Below are 15,881 nucleotides of genomic sequence, written 5' to 3'. Positions count from 1 at the left end.
CCCTCCGACAGTGCAGCGCTACCTCAGTACTGCACCTCCGACAATGCAGCGCTCCCTCAGTACTGCCCCTCCGACAGTGCAGCACCTCCTACAGTGCGGCGCTTCCTCAGTACTGCCACTTCGACAGCACGACGCTCCCTCAGTACTGCCCCTCCGACAGTGCAGCACTCTCTCAGTACTGCACCTCCGACAGCACGACGCTCCCTCAGTACTGCCCCTCCGACAGTGCAGCACTCTCTCGGTACTGCATCTCCGACAGTGCAGCACTCCCTCAGTACTGCCCCTCCGACAGTGCGGCGCTCCCTCAGTACCGCCCCTCGGACAGTGCGGCGCTCCCTCAGTACTGCCCCTCCGACAGTGCGGCGCTCCCTCAGTACTGCCCCTCCGACAGTGCGGCGCTCCCTCAGTACTGCCCCTCTGACAGTGCGGCGCTCTCTCAGTACTGCGCTGGGAGTGTCAGCCTGGATTCTGTGCTCAAGCCTTTGGAGTGGGACTCGAACCCACTACCTTCTGACTCAGAGGCAAGAGTGCTGTCCGCTGAGCCACGGCCGACACTAATGTAACAGAATAGCCAAGAGACTCTGAGATAAAAATGTAATTTTAACTGTAATCTGTCACTTTCTTTCCTTATCAGCACTATCACAAACATGGAATAAAAGTTGAAGTCCAGTAATCAAAACTGCAGCAGGCTGAAAATTGGCAAGGGCCCAATTCCGGTTTAAGTATAGTTTTTTCCCCAGGGGGAATACCACCGGCATTTAAAACCTCAGTGACATCCCTGACTTAAGAAATCTCCAGGAATGGTTGAAGGGATCTGATTCTTTCGAATAAAATATATTTTTTGTACCGATCCCTTGTTTGTGTTGTGCTGCACTAGAACAGAAGGTGATACTGCCGTCAGACCTACATGACCCTCTTTGTGCCTTCTGTCACATTTGGCAGACAATTGCAGGGCAAGACAGAACAAAGGGGGAGATGTGACGTTACCGAGCGTTCTCTGAAGGACTTTATGCTTCTTAAAAAAAAAAAAACCTGCAGGAAGTTAAGGGGCTTTCTACTTCATTGATATAATTTGCTTTTCAGAAGAAACACGATCAATGTGTGTGTGTGTGTTTTTTTTAAACTACCAAAGTTGTTCCGTATTGTTTTCCCGTACAGCCCCCGTACAACAGATGCTCTGCATTAATTGGCCTGTGCAGATCTGACCCCGGCTGTGGGTTTTAGCTGAGAATTTCATAAGCTTATTTATTACTGCACATTACCTGGCATGCATGATATGAGCATGCAAGCAAAAGTATTTCACGGTCTGCAGTTTCTAATGTCATGTGGGTTTAAAAACCTGTGTTTCTTTGGTAATGTTGTAGCAGCAGGTAAACTCTAAATACCATCCATCAGGAGGTAATTTTTTTTAATCCAGATACACAAATGACTGATGAACCTGTCTTTTGTATGAATGTTTAGCACCACGGAAAGCCATATGTCACTGGCACCATTTCCATTGCAGTCCTCTCATTTCTGGAAGAGCTGCAGAAAGAGAATAAAAAACAAAATCGAATCTAATCCCCTCGCTTTCCATTTCATTTTTAGCCCAGTTAAAACAAAAACCACTGCTGGAAGAATGCAATTAAAAAAAAAAAAAATCAATTTAGCAACCGTCCCTTACGATACTGAATCTCATTGTAATTTGCTTTTCTCGAGCAGATACATAGCTTGTTCGGGGGGGTGGGTGGCGGGGTGGGGGGGAAACTCTAATGTATTTTTCCATCTGTTCAAAAACAGATCACAGCCCATGATAGCGCGCTCTCTCTCATGTGGGAAAACCACAGCTGTTACTGTACGCCACATCCAGTAAATGTATTATCCTCATTTCACATCTCTAAAGATCAGAACCAAAACCGTCGCATTCCTTGCCATGAATGGTCGCACTTTGCTTCTTCAGTTTAGAACAATTCCAGGCATCTGCGTATGTCGTAAAGTTTCAGTAATAGTGTCAGTGTGACCTAAAGTATCTCGATATTCATTTGTAATTATTATTTTGGGAGACTCTTTCTGAAGTTCTTGAAACTTTTTCCTCTTCCACGTTTCTGTTAGATGCAGGTCAGTCTAATGCATTGTTACAGCATGTACGTTCCCTGCATTACGGCAGTGACTGCACTTCAAAAAGTACTTCATTGGCTGTAAAGACGTCCGGTGGTCGTGAAAGGCGCTGCAGAAATACAAGTCTTTCTTTCTTTCGCCGTAGACCTATGCGGTGAAATGCAAAGTCTTGAGTGCGCTGTTCAGTTTTTTGCGAGTTTTGCATCCAGTGTTTCTGCTGACGGTGTTTCCCCCAAGTGTGACTATAGCACCTTGTTCTGTAGAAGGGTTTCGACCAGAAACGTTGACTCTATTTCTCTCTCCACGGATGTTGCCTGGCCTGCTGAGTTTTTCCAGCATTTTCTGTTGTTATTTGTGACTATAGCACCTTGTTCTGCATGAGGTTTCATTCATGGGAATAATTAAAGGGCATTTGGTAGTACCGCCATGGAAAATGTAGCAGATGCCTTAAAGGATGGACTTTTGAATCATCTTGGGCCATCCCACAGTCACTGCATTGTTACACCAGGCAAGCGTCTTAATGGACTTACACAGGCTAAAGAGTTAAAATCAGTTTATCTACATATTGTGCTGCCCCCAAAGTTTTAAGATGAAAGTCTCCGGAGAGGAACCACTCTGTGAAAATAAATGGGCCTTGATAGATTTCCATATCATTTATAACTTTCCTTAATTGCACAGGGAAATCTTGCCAGTAAAGCTGGAAAATTGGCAGCTTATATCCATTATAGTAATGTTGCAGGCCATGGCAAGCAGCTGGCTGTATTTCCCATCACTCACAATTAATCATCAGTTGGAGATGTCTGAGAAACGTGGCAATGCTATGTGACATTCAAAACCTCCTAAAACGCCAAGCTCTGTGGAGTAAATGGGCCGGGTTCACCCCCTCCTTCCAGCGAACCTCATTCTGGTCCAGGGCAGCCCGCAGCCTAATGAGTTGCCAGTTTGATAATCTGATGCGTTCGTGAACCTTGACCTCGTGTCAAAAAGGAGAGGGCGCTGCAAACTGGATGAAAGATATGTGTTTCCAATCGACAAAACTTTACATCAATTAGAGGCAGGAAAGGAAATCCATCATCAGTGATTGGGTTTATCAGAAAGACTTCTAGGACTTGTGACCATTTTGTAAGCGTAACACTGAAGAGATCCTGTCATAATCATTAAGTCTTCAGCTGAGTTATGAAATTGTTTTTGAGATGTGCCCTAAATAGGAAGCACTGTTAATGTTCTAATTATATGTGCTACGATGCCTGTGCACTTTTTTCATTCGAGAATTTGATCAGTTGGAGAGAGAGAGAGAAACTAGTTCCTCTGGTGGGGGGTGGAGGGGTTGCGGGGGGAGGGAAGTCCAGAACAAGGCAGCAGAACCTTAAAATTAGAGCCAGGCCGTTCAGAGAGATTGGGTCGATTAGGCTTATATTCGCTAGAGTTTAGAAGAATGAGAGGGGATCTCATCGAAACTTATAAAATTCTAACAGGACTGGACAGACTAGATGCTGGAAGGATGTTCCCGATGGCGGGGGAGTCCAGAACCAGGGGTCACAGTCTAAAGATAAGGGGTAAGCCATTTAGGACAGAGATGAGGAGAAATTTCTTCACCCAGAGAGTGGTGAACCTGTGGAATTCTCTACCACACAAGGCAGTTGAGGCCAATTCATTAAATATATTCGAGAAGGATTTAGATATATTTCTTAAGGGATCAAGAGATATGGGGAGAAAGCAGGGACAGGGTACTGAATTTGGATGATCAGCCATGATCTCATTAAATGGCGGAGCAGGCTCGAGGGGCCAAATGGCCTACTCCTGCTCCTACCTTCTATGTTTCTATGTTTCAGGGGTGATGTCAGGAAGCACTTCTCCACACAAAGGGTGGTGGAAATCTGGAACTCTTCCCTCCCCCCCCCCCCCCCCCAAAAAAAAAGCTGTTGAGGCTGAGGGTCAATTGATAATGTCAAAACTGAGATTAAGAGATTTTTGTTAGGTAAGGGTATTAAGGGTTACAGAACCAAGGCAGGTAGATGGAGTTAAGATACAGATCAGCCGTGATCTAACGGAAAGACGGAACAGGCTCGAAGGGCTGAATGGTCTCCTCCTGTTCCTATTAGCATACAGTTAAAAGCTGTAATAAAGTCACAACTGCACACTGAGCATAATTGACTGTATTGGACAGGTGGTTGTTTATATATATTTTTTAATTTTTGTACGTCCTTACCCAGAGGGTGGTGAGAATGTGGAACTCGCTACCACAGGGAGTGGTTGAGGCGAAGAGCATAAAAGCATTTAAGGGGAAGCTGGATAAACACATGAGGGAGAAAGGAATTGAAGGATATGCTGATGGGGTGAGATGAAGAGGGGTGGGAGGAGGCTCGTGTGGAGCAGAAACACCGGCCCAGACCAGTTGGGCTGAATGGCCTCTCTCTCTGCTGTAAATTCTATGTGATGCTATGACTGATTTAATCAGTTTTTTTTAAATGAGTAATTTCCAGTTAGAAAGAGTGGCATGAACCGAAAAATACTTGCCAATTGGCAGACGGTGGGGTGGCTTCAAAAAGCCTCGGGCAGCCAGTCACTTCAATCCAAGTCCCCCAGGTGACTTTAGTCAGTGTTTGTTCAGACCACCAGATGGAATATCTACTTCAACAGAAGTGGTGGTGGGAAGAAAAAAAATAGACCATTTCCTGCTAGTTCTGCTTGAATTGCCTTCCCATCCAGCAAGTCAAGGAGTGACACGTCAACAGATGCAAAAAGCCCAAACCATCCCGCTCTGCCAGTGAGAGAGCAGGCTGAAAGGAGAAGGATGAAGGAAAGGCTTTCTTTTAAGAGCTGGGTAGAGGTCCGCGTTTTGCCAATTGTTGATTGGCAGGTGAGCATTTAACCTCTAGAAGATTTACGTAGGCACTCTGCGGCAATCAAATTGCATTTATACACTTAATGGCACAGTTTTAAAGAGTGTGCAGGGACAGAGGGACCTGGGAGTTAATGTGCATAGGTCCCTGAAGGTGGTGGGACATATTGAGAGAGTGGTTAACAAAGCATATGGGATCTTGGGCTTCATAAATAGAGGTATTGAGTACAAAAGTAGAGAAGTTATGCTGAACCTTTATAAAGCGCTGGTAAGGCCACAACTGGAGTATGGCGTCCAGTTCTGGTCACCACACTTTAGGAAGGATGTGAAGGCCCTTGAGAGGGTGCAGAGGAGATTTAACAGAATGGTTCCGGGGATGGGGGATCTTAGCTACAAGGACAGGTTGGAGAAGCTGGATTTGTTTTCATTAGAGCAAAGGAGGTTGAGGGGTGATTTGATCGAGGTGTACAAGGTTATGACGGGTTTGGATAGGCTAGACGGGGAAAGGCTGTTCCCACTAGTTGATGGTACAAGGACTAGGGGACACAGATTTAAGGTCTTGGGCAAGAGATACAGGGGGGATGTGAGGAAAAACTTTTCTACGCAGCGAGTGGTGAGGACCTGGAACTCGCTGCCGACGGAAGTGGTGGAAGCGGAGACACTCGATGTTTTCAAGGGGAGACTGGATAGGCACTTGAGGGAAATAAACTTGCAGGGCTACGGGGATAGAGCGGTGGAATGGGACTGACTGGATTGCTCTACAGAGAGCTGGCACGGACTCGATGGGCCGAATGGCTTCTTTCTGTGCCGTTATGACTCTATGTTGGTGTATTATTAAATGTGTACCTCTGTACATTTCACTATTCACAGATTACGTTATAAAACTCCAGGCGGTCAATATAATAAAATAACGGTTAAGGCATAGAAGTTATACCACTTGACATCACATGATGATTAAAGGAGTTGATAGTGTAGAGAGAGAGAAACTATTTCCTCTGGTGGGGGGAGTCCAGAACAAGGGGGGCATCACCTTAAAATTAGAGCCAGGCCGTTCAGGGGTGATGTCAGGAAGCACTTCTTCACACAAAGGGTGGTGGAAATCTGGAACTCTCTCCCCCCAAAAAAGCTGTTGAGGCTGGGGGTCAATTGGAAATTTCAAAACTGAGATTGATAGATTTTTGTTAGGTAAAACGTATTAAGGGTTACGGAACCAAGGCGGGTAGACGGAGTTAAGATACAGATCAGCCGTGATCTCATTGAATGGCCTACTCCTGTTCCTATGTTAATCCTATTTACAACAACAACTTGTATTCATACAGCGCCTTTAACGTAGTAAAATGCCCCAAGGCGCTTCACAGGAGCGATTATCAGACAAAAATTGGCACCGAGCCAAAGAAGGAGATATTAGGACAGGTTACCAAAAGATTGCTCCTAGAGATAGGTGTTAAGGAGCATCTTATGCCCTATGAGGAGAGATTGAGTAGACTGGGCCTATATTCCTTAGAGTTTAGAAGAATGAGAGGTGATCTCATTGAAACATATAAAATTATTAAGGGGCTTGACAGGGTAGATGCAGGGAGGATGTTTCCCCTGGCTGGAGAGTCTAGAACCAGGGGTCACAGTCTCAGAATAAGGGGTCGGCCATTTAGGACTGAGATGAAGAGAAATGTCTTCACTCAGAGGGTGGTGAATCTTTGGAATTCTCTACCCCAGAGGGCTGTGGAGGCTCAGTCATTGGGTATATTCAAGACAGAGGTCGATAGATTTTTGGGAATCAAGGGATATGGGGATAGTGCAGGAAAGTGGAGTTGAGGTCGAAGATCAGCCATGGTCTTATTGAATGGCGGAGCAGGCTCGAAGGACCAAATGGCCGACTCCTGCTCTTAATTCTTATGCTCTCAACACTACACTATACCTGTATGGTATGCTAAAGCCATCTAGATACCGTACCAACATTTCCTCTGTGCTAACTCCTTGAATTCAGCTTGCGACGCTGTAGAATTTTAAAAGAAATGCTAGTTTTGGGATCCTATACCCAGCAATGCTGGTAAAAGGGGAAGTGACTTTAATGTGTGAAAGATTTAAGCTATGCAAGAGGAGACAGAATATTTTGCTATCCCCGAATCTCCAGCAGCTTAATAACAGGGCACGTTTTGAAATAATAGTTAAAAAATTCTACTCCAATCATTTTCCAAGATGGAAAAGCTTTTTAAGTCTAGAAATTCTCATTATTATGCTAATATTATGGAATTTGCTTCGTTTGTTTTGTTACTATTTCGCCCACAAGTTAAAAATGCGTGTTGTGTTGTGTTGAGTTGTGGGGCTATAAATGTTGGAATGTGTTCGACCTATTTAACACATGGTACAGACTTGTGAAAAAGGTAGTTTATCTTATAAAATCTGATTACTAAGTATAGCAATATCTAAACTAAATGACATCTGCTTAAGGTAAAATGATTTTAAAACGTTTATGTATTTAAGTAACTCATGTATCAAAATTTAGGGCTAGAAATTGGGTACCTTAGCGCCTCCAGGGGGGCGCAAACGATTTTTCGCCCAGGCACGGCACTGCTAGCGACTCCCGCTAAATCCAGCGGGAGTTTAGCGGCAGCGGTAACTGGTAGCGGCCCGCTCCGCTGGCGATGTCATCACCGTGCGCAGCGCCCCGTTTTCTCACCCCCTGAATCTGCTCCGGGCGATGACGGCGACCGATTCAGGGGTCGGGCCCGGAGTGGCAGGAGGCTCACGGGGCGGTAAGGGGAGGTGGCGGGCAGGGGGGAGGGGAAAAAAAAAAATCGACTGACCGACTTGTCGCGGCCCGTTGCGTCTTTGAACGCAGGGTCTCGTGTGCCGGGCTGCTGGCACGGCACCCCACTCCCCGGTGGTCCAGGTAGGGCCCCGCAGCGTTGTGTGCTTCCCCTTTAATGAGGGGAAGAGCCCTTCCATGCGGCAGCGCTACGTGGCCCAGTGCGTCGCGCTGCAGAACGCGATATTCAGGGTTAGCGCTCTAAGAAGAAAGTGGAGCGCTTGAATTAACACTCCACCTCCCTCTTGGGGCACTGAAACTGAATTTCACAGTCACCGGCACTAAAGTTAGCGCCCAGGCGATGTTAACGCCCCAAAATGGTCGATACCGAATTTTTCCCCCTTAGTATTTTATCAAATTAATTGAGGAAGAAGCCCAAATGATTAAAATTAAAGTTTTGCAACAGGTTGCAAACTTAGACTGATGTTTATGAAGGCATGTAAACTAGTTAGTGAACTTCCTGACCGTTTTCACACCTAATAATCAGACTATGAATTAATATTTGATCCAGTCCATGTGTATATAAAATCACTGACCCTGAAATTGCGGTGTGAATGACGGCGTACTCTCAAACCTGAATAATCTGTCGTATTCCCTTTGAAATGCCTCGCAAGTTCGGGATTTCTGCTTGCGGCCTGTCAGCGTACGCGTATACTTAGAGTAGATCCACTCAGCGGTGCTGATCTTGGATACCAGGTTTGATTAGGGGTAGAGTTAGCTGGTCCGCCTAACTTATCCGCTGGCTAGGAAGAGGGGGAAAAAAGGGCTTATTTAGTCTGAGGTCTAGTTCCACAGACACCAGCAGCACTCCAGCACCTTACTCAAGTGAGGCCATCAGCAAACTACGATAAGAGTTCACCACAGCCATTTAGGACTGAGATGAGGAGGAATTTCTTCACTCATTATTGGAATCTTTGGAATTCTCTGCCCCAGAGGGCTGTGGAGGCTCAGTCATTGAGTATATTCAAGGCCGAGATCGATAGATTTTTGGACTCTAGGGGAATCAAGGGATATGGAGATCGGACGGGAAAGTGGAGTTGAGGTCGAAGATCAGCCATGATCTTATTGAATGGCGGAGCAGGCTCGAGGGGCTGAATGGCCAACCTCTGCTCCTAATTCTTATGTTCTTATGAGTACAGGAGGATTATTTCTCCAGCAAAATGCAGTGAGTGGAGGATAGTCACAAGATACAAATTCTGTGCGTAAAATCGATCCCAGTCACTCACAGCAGCGCGATCTCCAGGTGCGATTGACGGGGGAATGACCCAATAATCTCCATTCTGGCCGGGACTTGCGACGTCAGGATATGCGGCCCACTAAATGCTGTTCTCACCCAGTGTCCACGCAACACTTGCATTTTCCATGAGAAGGTCACAGAAGCGGTAACGTTAGTCAGTGTTTCCTCCCTACCCACTGTCTCAGCTGAGAGTTAACACAGACAGCACCGAGCAAGGATCGAGCGTGGGGGCCTTTCTGCTTGGTTCAACTTCCAAATTTAATTAAGAAAAAGGGTCTCAGGTGGTCCAATGCCATTGAGCTCATTTTGCGTAATGATTTTTCTCTCGGTGTATAATTCTCCAAGTCATTTCCTGCATCTGTTTTTTTCTGGAAGAGTGAGAATGCTGGCCTTCCATAAAATGTGAGGCTTTTGGCCGTTTACCATCAGTTTTTAATGAAGCATTCTGTTTTTTTTATTTAAACAACCTGTGCAGGTTTCAGAAAGTCAGGAGGTCTGTGTAATCGAAGCGATGAAAATGCAGAACAGTTTGACTGCAATGAAATCTGGAAAGGTGGGTTTACTGGAGCTGATTACTCATTAAAACGACAGAAGTCAATGATTTTTTTGGGGGGTGGGGGGCCAGTTGGAGAAATGAATATAGATACCTGTTACTCTAATTACTGCTAACTACAAACATGAATCTTTCAGTTAACGGTTGACGTGTTGCTTTGAATGGGAGACTGTTTAGAAAGACATGACGACCATCATTAGGTGCGTCTACAGGAAACTTTGTGCTATCCGGCACCGACGGGACCGAGCTGCTGCCATTCCCTCAAAACTGCCGTACACTCCAGAGTTAATGTTGAAAGATACCGTATCTGACAACAAACACTGTTGCTTAGCAACAGCTTCTAAACACTCGGCTGTGGCTGCAAGCGTCTGTAGCTAAAGCTGTTGCTATAGCTACAGACCTTGCACTGCTTGACTGGGGAAAAAAAAGCAAAGAAAACAAACAAAAAGAATAAAAAACGGCTCCTGATTTTTGCCGGTGGCTCCAGTTTGTCGGATGGTTCACCTCCGGATAGCACAAAGTTTCCTGTATTTTGAGTGAATATTATGGTCCAACCTTGAACTTAAAACAAAAATCTTGCTCACCAATGCTCCCGCTAAATTTTTTTTGGTCGCACGGTCCCTTTAACTGGCTGCGCGGCCCATTCAAATTTTTTCGCGTGCGCAGTTTCATCCATTGAAAAGCCGGTGAGCGGCCTGCGCGGGACCTCCGGACCGCCGCTCGGCTTAGCGGGAACATTGCTGCTCACAAGTGGCATGTAATTAACTATTCTTGTTTGAGGCATAGGAAAGTAAAATGTAACTTCTTTAAAATAAAAACGCTGATCAGAGGTATGAACCAGATCATATTATTGAAAAGTACAATTTCTAAAAGTTGCACTAGTTTTGCCTTGTGTCGTAACCTTTCTGATAGTACTTTACCCCGCCTCTCTCCCCCCACCGCCCCCCCCCCCCCCCCCACCGCAAGCTGCATGCTGAGTTCACTGTATCTGAACAAAATGCACCTTGAATATGTTCCACCCTCCCTCCCATCTTAACGGGTAATTAAAATACTGAAAATTCAAAAGCAGCTTAAAGGTGAGGCGAAATGTAGATTGGAAACCAAGTTGAATTCTAAACAGATTACAATGACTCTGAAAACGAAAGCAAGGTACTGCGGAGGCAGGAAATCTGAAATAAAAACAGAAAATGCTGGAAATACTCAGCAGGTCAGGCAGCATCTGTAGAGAGATAAACAGAGTTAAGATTTCAGGTGAAGAAGTTAGAGATTTATCAGTTTTTAAGCAAGTGCAGAACCAGGGACAAAAAGGGTGGTTAGAGTGGAGGGCAGGAGCGATTAAATTACTAAGTATTAATATTTATTAAACTTTAAATTGAACGGGGAGTGTATGATCTGGTACTGGAAAAAACAATTGTACGCTGTTGCCTAAATGTGTTTGCTCCTCACTGTTTGTAGGCAAGAGCATTGTTTCGACTGTTGGTGGGAGTGTTACCTGTGTACAACTGTAAACATGTCTACCCCTCTTGACTCTCTTCATTTAGGTAAAAAAGATCCACTACAAGCCAGGAGACACTGTTGGAGAAGGAGATATTCTTATTGAATTTGAGTGACGTGCCTTCGACAGAGCAGCATTTTAGAAGCTTTACTTCACATCATGTCCCCAGATTTTTTGATCGTAACTTCTCGACCTAAAACTCCAGTAGACATTCCTCCATGGATTATTTCTTTCATTTTGTTATTACTTCAGTAATATTGATTGCCCGTTACAAAATAGGAACTAATTCAACCATTTTATGTGACGTAGAACTGATAGCGTTACAGAATTTTGAAGCGTTTCCCCAGCTCGCTGATGTGCAATTGTAAAGTCGCACAGATCTGTTAATCAACACATTTGTCCTTAAACGGTTGAGGAGGCACATCATGATCAGTTTCATGGAAGAGTTCATGGACATTTTACAGTCACATCTACCACTTCCTCAGATTGAACCATTCATGTTTTTCCAAGAAAATAAGTAAAATGCTTTTCAAATATCAGCATTTATGTTTTTTCTTGTACCTAATTGGGGGGGAAAAGCGTTGGATGTTGTTTCAGTAATTGGTGAAGGATATTCAAGTTTCCACTGGCAGGAGGGTCGGTAACCAGAGGACACAGATTGAAGGTAATTGGCAAAAGAACCAGAGGGGGAGACGAGGAGAATTATTTTTACGCAGCGAGTTGTTGTGATCTGGAATGCGCTGCCTGAAAGGGCGGTGGAAGCAGATTCAATAGTAACTTCCAAAAGGGAATTGGGTAAATACTTGAAAAGGAAAAATTTGCAGGGCTCTGGGGAAAGAGCAGGGGGAGTGGGACTAATTGGAGAGCTCGTTCACAGAGCCGGCACAGGCACGATGGGCCAAATAGCCTCATTCTGTGCTGTGCAATTCTACAGGAAACTTTGGCTTATCCGGAGGTTAACGGTCCGGAATGCTCGAGTCACCGGCAAAATTCAGGAGTCGGTTCAGTAAGTTTTTTTTCTTTTCGTTGCTTTTTTTTTTCCACCAGTCAGGCTCTACAAGGTCTAGCTAAAGCTGTTGCTTAGCTATAGAGACGCTTGCAAGCTACGGCCGACTGTTTAGAAGCTGTTAGGGTTTGTTGCTAGATACGGAGCTCAAAATCTCCGTATGTTTTAACATTAGCGCTGGTTTGTCCGGCAGTTTTGATGGGACGGCAACAGCTCGGTCCCGTCGGTGCCGGATAGCACAAAGTTTCCTGTAGTTTGAAAATTAGCCGCAGAAAGTGGTCCAGAGACAGTCATTTCCAGTGAACAGCAAGCGCTCCAAAACATGCACTCAACTGTTCTACCTCAGTCACAAGGGAGGCATTATTAAAGCTTACTAATGCTTTATTTGATTAAAACCTAAGATTGATTATTAATATCATGTAAAAAAAAAGACTTGCACTTATATAGCGCATTTCATGACCACCAGATGTCCTAAAGCACTTTACATTTTTGAAGTGTAGTCACTGTTGTAATGTGGGAAACATGGCAGCCAATTTGCGCTCAGCAAGCTCCCACAAACAGCAATGTGATGATGACCAGATAATCTGTTTTAGATGCTGATTCAGGGATAATTATTGGCCAGGACACCGGGGAGAACTCCCCTGCTCTTCAAAATAGTGCCATGGGATCTTTTATGTCCACCCGAGAGAGCAGACGGGGCCTCGGTTTAACATCTCATCTGAAAGACGAGAGTGCAGCGCTCCCTCAGTACTGGCACTGGGAGTGTCAGCCTAGATTTTGTGCTCAAGTCCTTGAACCCACAACTTTCTGCCTCAGAGGCGAGAGTGCTGCCCACTGAGCCACGGCTGATGCTGCCAATCCCATAGTTGAATCATTAGACATGTCAACTTAAAAGCTGAGACGTATGTGACTAAAATGGAGCTGTGCACAGGAAAGACTCCAATATCACAACTAAGTTCACTGCATTTAAATAATCCAATTTGCTGATGATGGGCCTGCTTTGAGTAATGTACAGAAATACAACCAATCTAACTGTATAATTTGTGATTTGTCTTTTGCTTAATGCAGCAAATGACCAAAAATACAATGCCACAGGTAAGTATTGGAATCAAATTTAATGAACATGTGGATCGTTTCAAAAATGACCTGTTAGAATTTTGATTGCTTGCCACAACAGGTGAGCTTCAAGTCTCCAACTATGTTTTAAATTTGATGGCATTTAATTCGCTCTTCAGATGTGAAAGTTGATAAATTACCTACTCTCACGTAGGACGTACTTTGGCTGCCCGCGCATCCCAAAGGGATCATAATTGTTATAGTAAGGAAGTTTTAACCAGTCTTGATCATAGGTATTTGTGCTGTACAAAAAGCACGTTAGCATTCCGCCAACACCAGGCTTCACTCCCAGCGTGCCGTCTTTATCTTCCCACTCCAGTAGGCGGACCCCCACCGGTCTGCGTTGGTAAACTTCTGGACAACTTTCAAACTCATCGAGGAACTGTAGCAGTTGGTCATCGACTAAATAAATCTCTCCCGCGATTTCCTGTCCCGTTCCTGGCACGTTGAGCAAAAAAGGAATGTTATATTTCCCTGCAATCACCAGCGGGTACTTCTCATCCGTCCATCCCGTGCCACAGTACTTTCCCTTGCCCTTGGTTCCAGCGATCATGTAATGGTGGTTGGGTTGACCTTTCTTGAGGGTGCCATATACAAACACATTGGTCATTGTGCCTACAGGAGGTACAAAAACCATGCTGGTTAAAACGGGGGGGGGGGGAGGGGGAGCGGGACAACAGGAGCATTTGAAAACATAACGCTTAGAAATTAATGAGTGAGGTTCACCTGTTTTCTTCTAAAGTTAGCAATGCTGTTAAAAGAGAAAAGGCTGTCGATGCGTACACATATTGAGCAAGTGTCTACAAATAATGACAGCAGCAATTTCCTGGCTAGAATCACACAATCCCTTTGATCACAATCGCTTATTTAGATACATTTAACAGAACATTAGAACAGGTCAGGAAAGGAATAGAATCCCACAGGATAAAACCAATGCTCAGTTACATCGCACCAAGCATTACTGAAATACACGGGGAGGGTAAATGCTCGTAGACTTCAGTGGAACGAAAATCGACCGGGTTCTAGAATGGTCAGTATTTGCAATAAAGATAAAAATTTACCGCACTCGTGACAAGGAAGGACTTGCATTTCTATAGCGCCTTTCACACCCTCAAGATGTCCCAAAGTGCTTTACAGCCAATGAAGTACTTTTGAAGTGCAGTCACTGTTGTAATGTAGGAAACGCAGCAGCCAATTTGCACACAGCAAGCTCCCACAAACAGCAATGTGATAATGACCAGATTTTAATATTTTTTTCGTAGTTGGTTGAAGGATAAATATCGGCCGGGAGACCGCCCCTCTTCAAAATAGTGACCGTGGGATCTTTTACGTTCGTCAGAGAGGGTACGGTTTAACGTCTTGCCTGAAAGTCGGCACTCCCTCAGTACTGCATTGGAGTGTCAGCCTAAATTATGTGCTCAATTCTCCTGGTGTGGGACTCGAACCCACAACTTTCTGACTCCGAGGCGAGAGTGCTGCCCACTGAGCCATGGCTGACACTAGTGAGAATGCACGTTACCAGCCTCTCACTGCAGTGAAGTTTTTCATCAGCAATTTTTCCTCTCCTTAATGCATTACTCTTTGCTGGAGTACAGTTCGTACAAGTGGCTATTCTTCATGTGCAATAAGCCTGGACTTTGAGAATCTGCAGACTAACGATCTCTGTCTTGAATATACTCACCGACTGAGCCTACACAGCCCTCTGGGGTAGAGAATTCTGAAGATTCACCACCCTCCGAGTGAAGAAATTTCTCCTCATCTCAGTCCTAAATGGCCGACCCCTTATCCTGAGACTGTGACCCCTGGTTCTAGACTCCCCAGCCAGGGGAAACATCCTCCCTGCATCTACCCTGTCAACCCCTCTAAGAATTTTATATGTTTCAATGAGATCACCTCTCATTCTTCTAAACTCTAGAGAATATAGGCCTAGTCTACTCAATCTCTCCTCATAGGACAATCCCCCCATCCCAGGAACCAGTCTGGTGAACCTTTGTTGCACTCCCTCTAAGGCAAGTATATCCTTCCTTAGGTAAGGAGACCAAAACTGCACACAGTACTCCAGGTAAGAACATAAGACGTAGGAGCAGGAGCCGGCCATTCGGCCCCTCGAGCCTCCTCCGCCATTCAATGAGATCATGGCTGATCTGATCTTGGCCTCAACTCCACTTCCCTGCCTGCTCCCCATAACCCTCGACTCCCCTGTTTTTCAAAAATCTGTCTATCCCCACCTTGAATATATTCAATGACCCAGCCACCACAGCTCTCTGGGGAAGAGAATTCCAAAGATTCACGACCCCCTGAGAAGAAATTCCTCCTCATTGCCGTTTTAAATGGGCGACCCCTTATTCTGAAACTATGCCCCCTAGTTCTAGATTCCCCCACGAGGGGAAACATCCTCTCAGCATTCACCCTGTCAATCCCCCTCAGAATCTTATATGTTTCAATAAGATCCCCTCTCATTCTTCTAAACTCCAATGAGTATCGGCCCAACCTGCTCAACCTTTCCTCATAAGACAAGCCCTTCATCTCCGGAATCAACCTCGTGAACCTTCTCTGAACTGCCTCCAATGCAAGTATATCCGTCCTTAAATAAGGAGGCCAAAACTGTACGCAGTACTCCAGGTGTGGTCTCACCAATACCCTGTACAGTTGTAGCAAGACTTCCCTACTTTTATACTCCACCCCCCTTGCAATAAAGGCCAACATTCCATTTGCCTTCCTAATTACTT

The 15,881-nt window shown here is 45.1% G+C and overlaps 2 protein-coding genes across 6 annotated transcripts in view; one reads left to right on the top strand and one right to left on the bottom strand.

Moving 5' to 3' along the window:
• The window catches only part of pcca (propionyl-CoA carboxylase subunit alpha), a 554,750-nt gene that overhangs the window by 475,848 nt on the left and 63,021 nt on the right, over nt 1-15,881 (top strand). For 3 of the 4 annotated variants that reach the window (XM_085998401.1, XM_085998399.1, XM_085998402.1), the window contains 2 exons: nt 9,458-9,535; nt 11,077-11,569. The exons of the other annotated variant lie outside the window; for it this stretch is intronic. In XM_085998401.1, the coding sequence (XP_085854527.1) occupies nt 9,458-9,535; nt 11,077-11,145 (147 nt within the window). In that variant the 3' untranslated portion in view covers nt 11,146-11,569. Of the gene's footprint in view, nt 1-9,457; nt 9,536-11,076; nt 11,570-15,881 lie in introns of those variants that run through there. 4 annotated transcript variants of the gene reach the window in all.
• The window catches only part of LOC147111425 (gamma-glutamylaminecyclotransferase-like), a 47,171-nt gene continuing 43,182 nt past the window's right edge, over nt 11,893-15,881 (bottom strand). The window contains exon 2 of one of the 2 annotated variants that reach the window (XM_085998404.1): nt 11,893-13,767. In XM_085998404.1, the coding sequence (XP_085854530.1) occupies nt 13,289-13,767 (479 nt within the window). In that variant the 3' untranslated portion in view covers nt 11,893-13,288. The remainder of the gene's footprint in view (nt 13,768-15,881) is intronic. The other variant, XM_085998403.1, reaches the window with a different exon arrangement.

This window comes from Somniosus microcephalus, chromosome 10 (genome assembly GCF_052327205.1).
Source record: "Somniosus microcephalus isolate GS21.2 chromosome 10, FLI_Smic_1.0, whole genome shotgun sequence".
Classification (NCBI taxonomy): Eukaryota; Metazoa; Chordata; class Chondrichthyes; order Squaliformes; family Somniosidae; genus Somniosus; species Somniosus microcephalus.
This window is presented reverse-complemented; position numbering and strand designations above follow the sequence as displayed.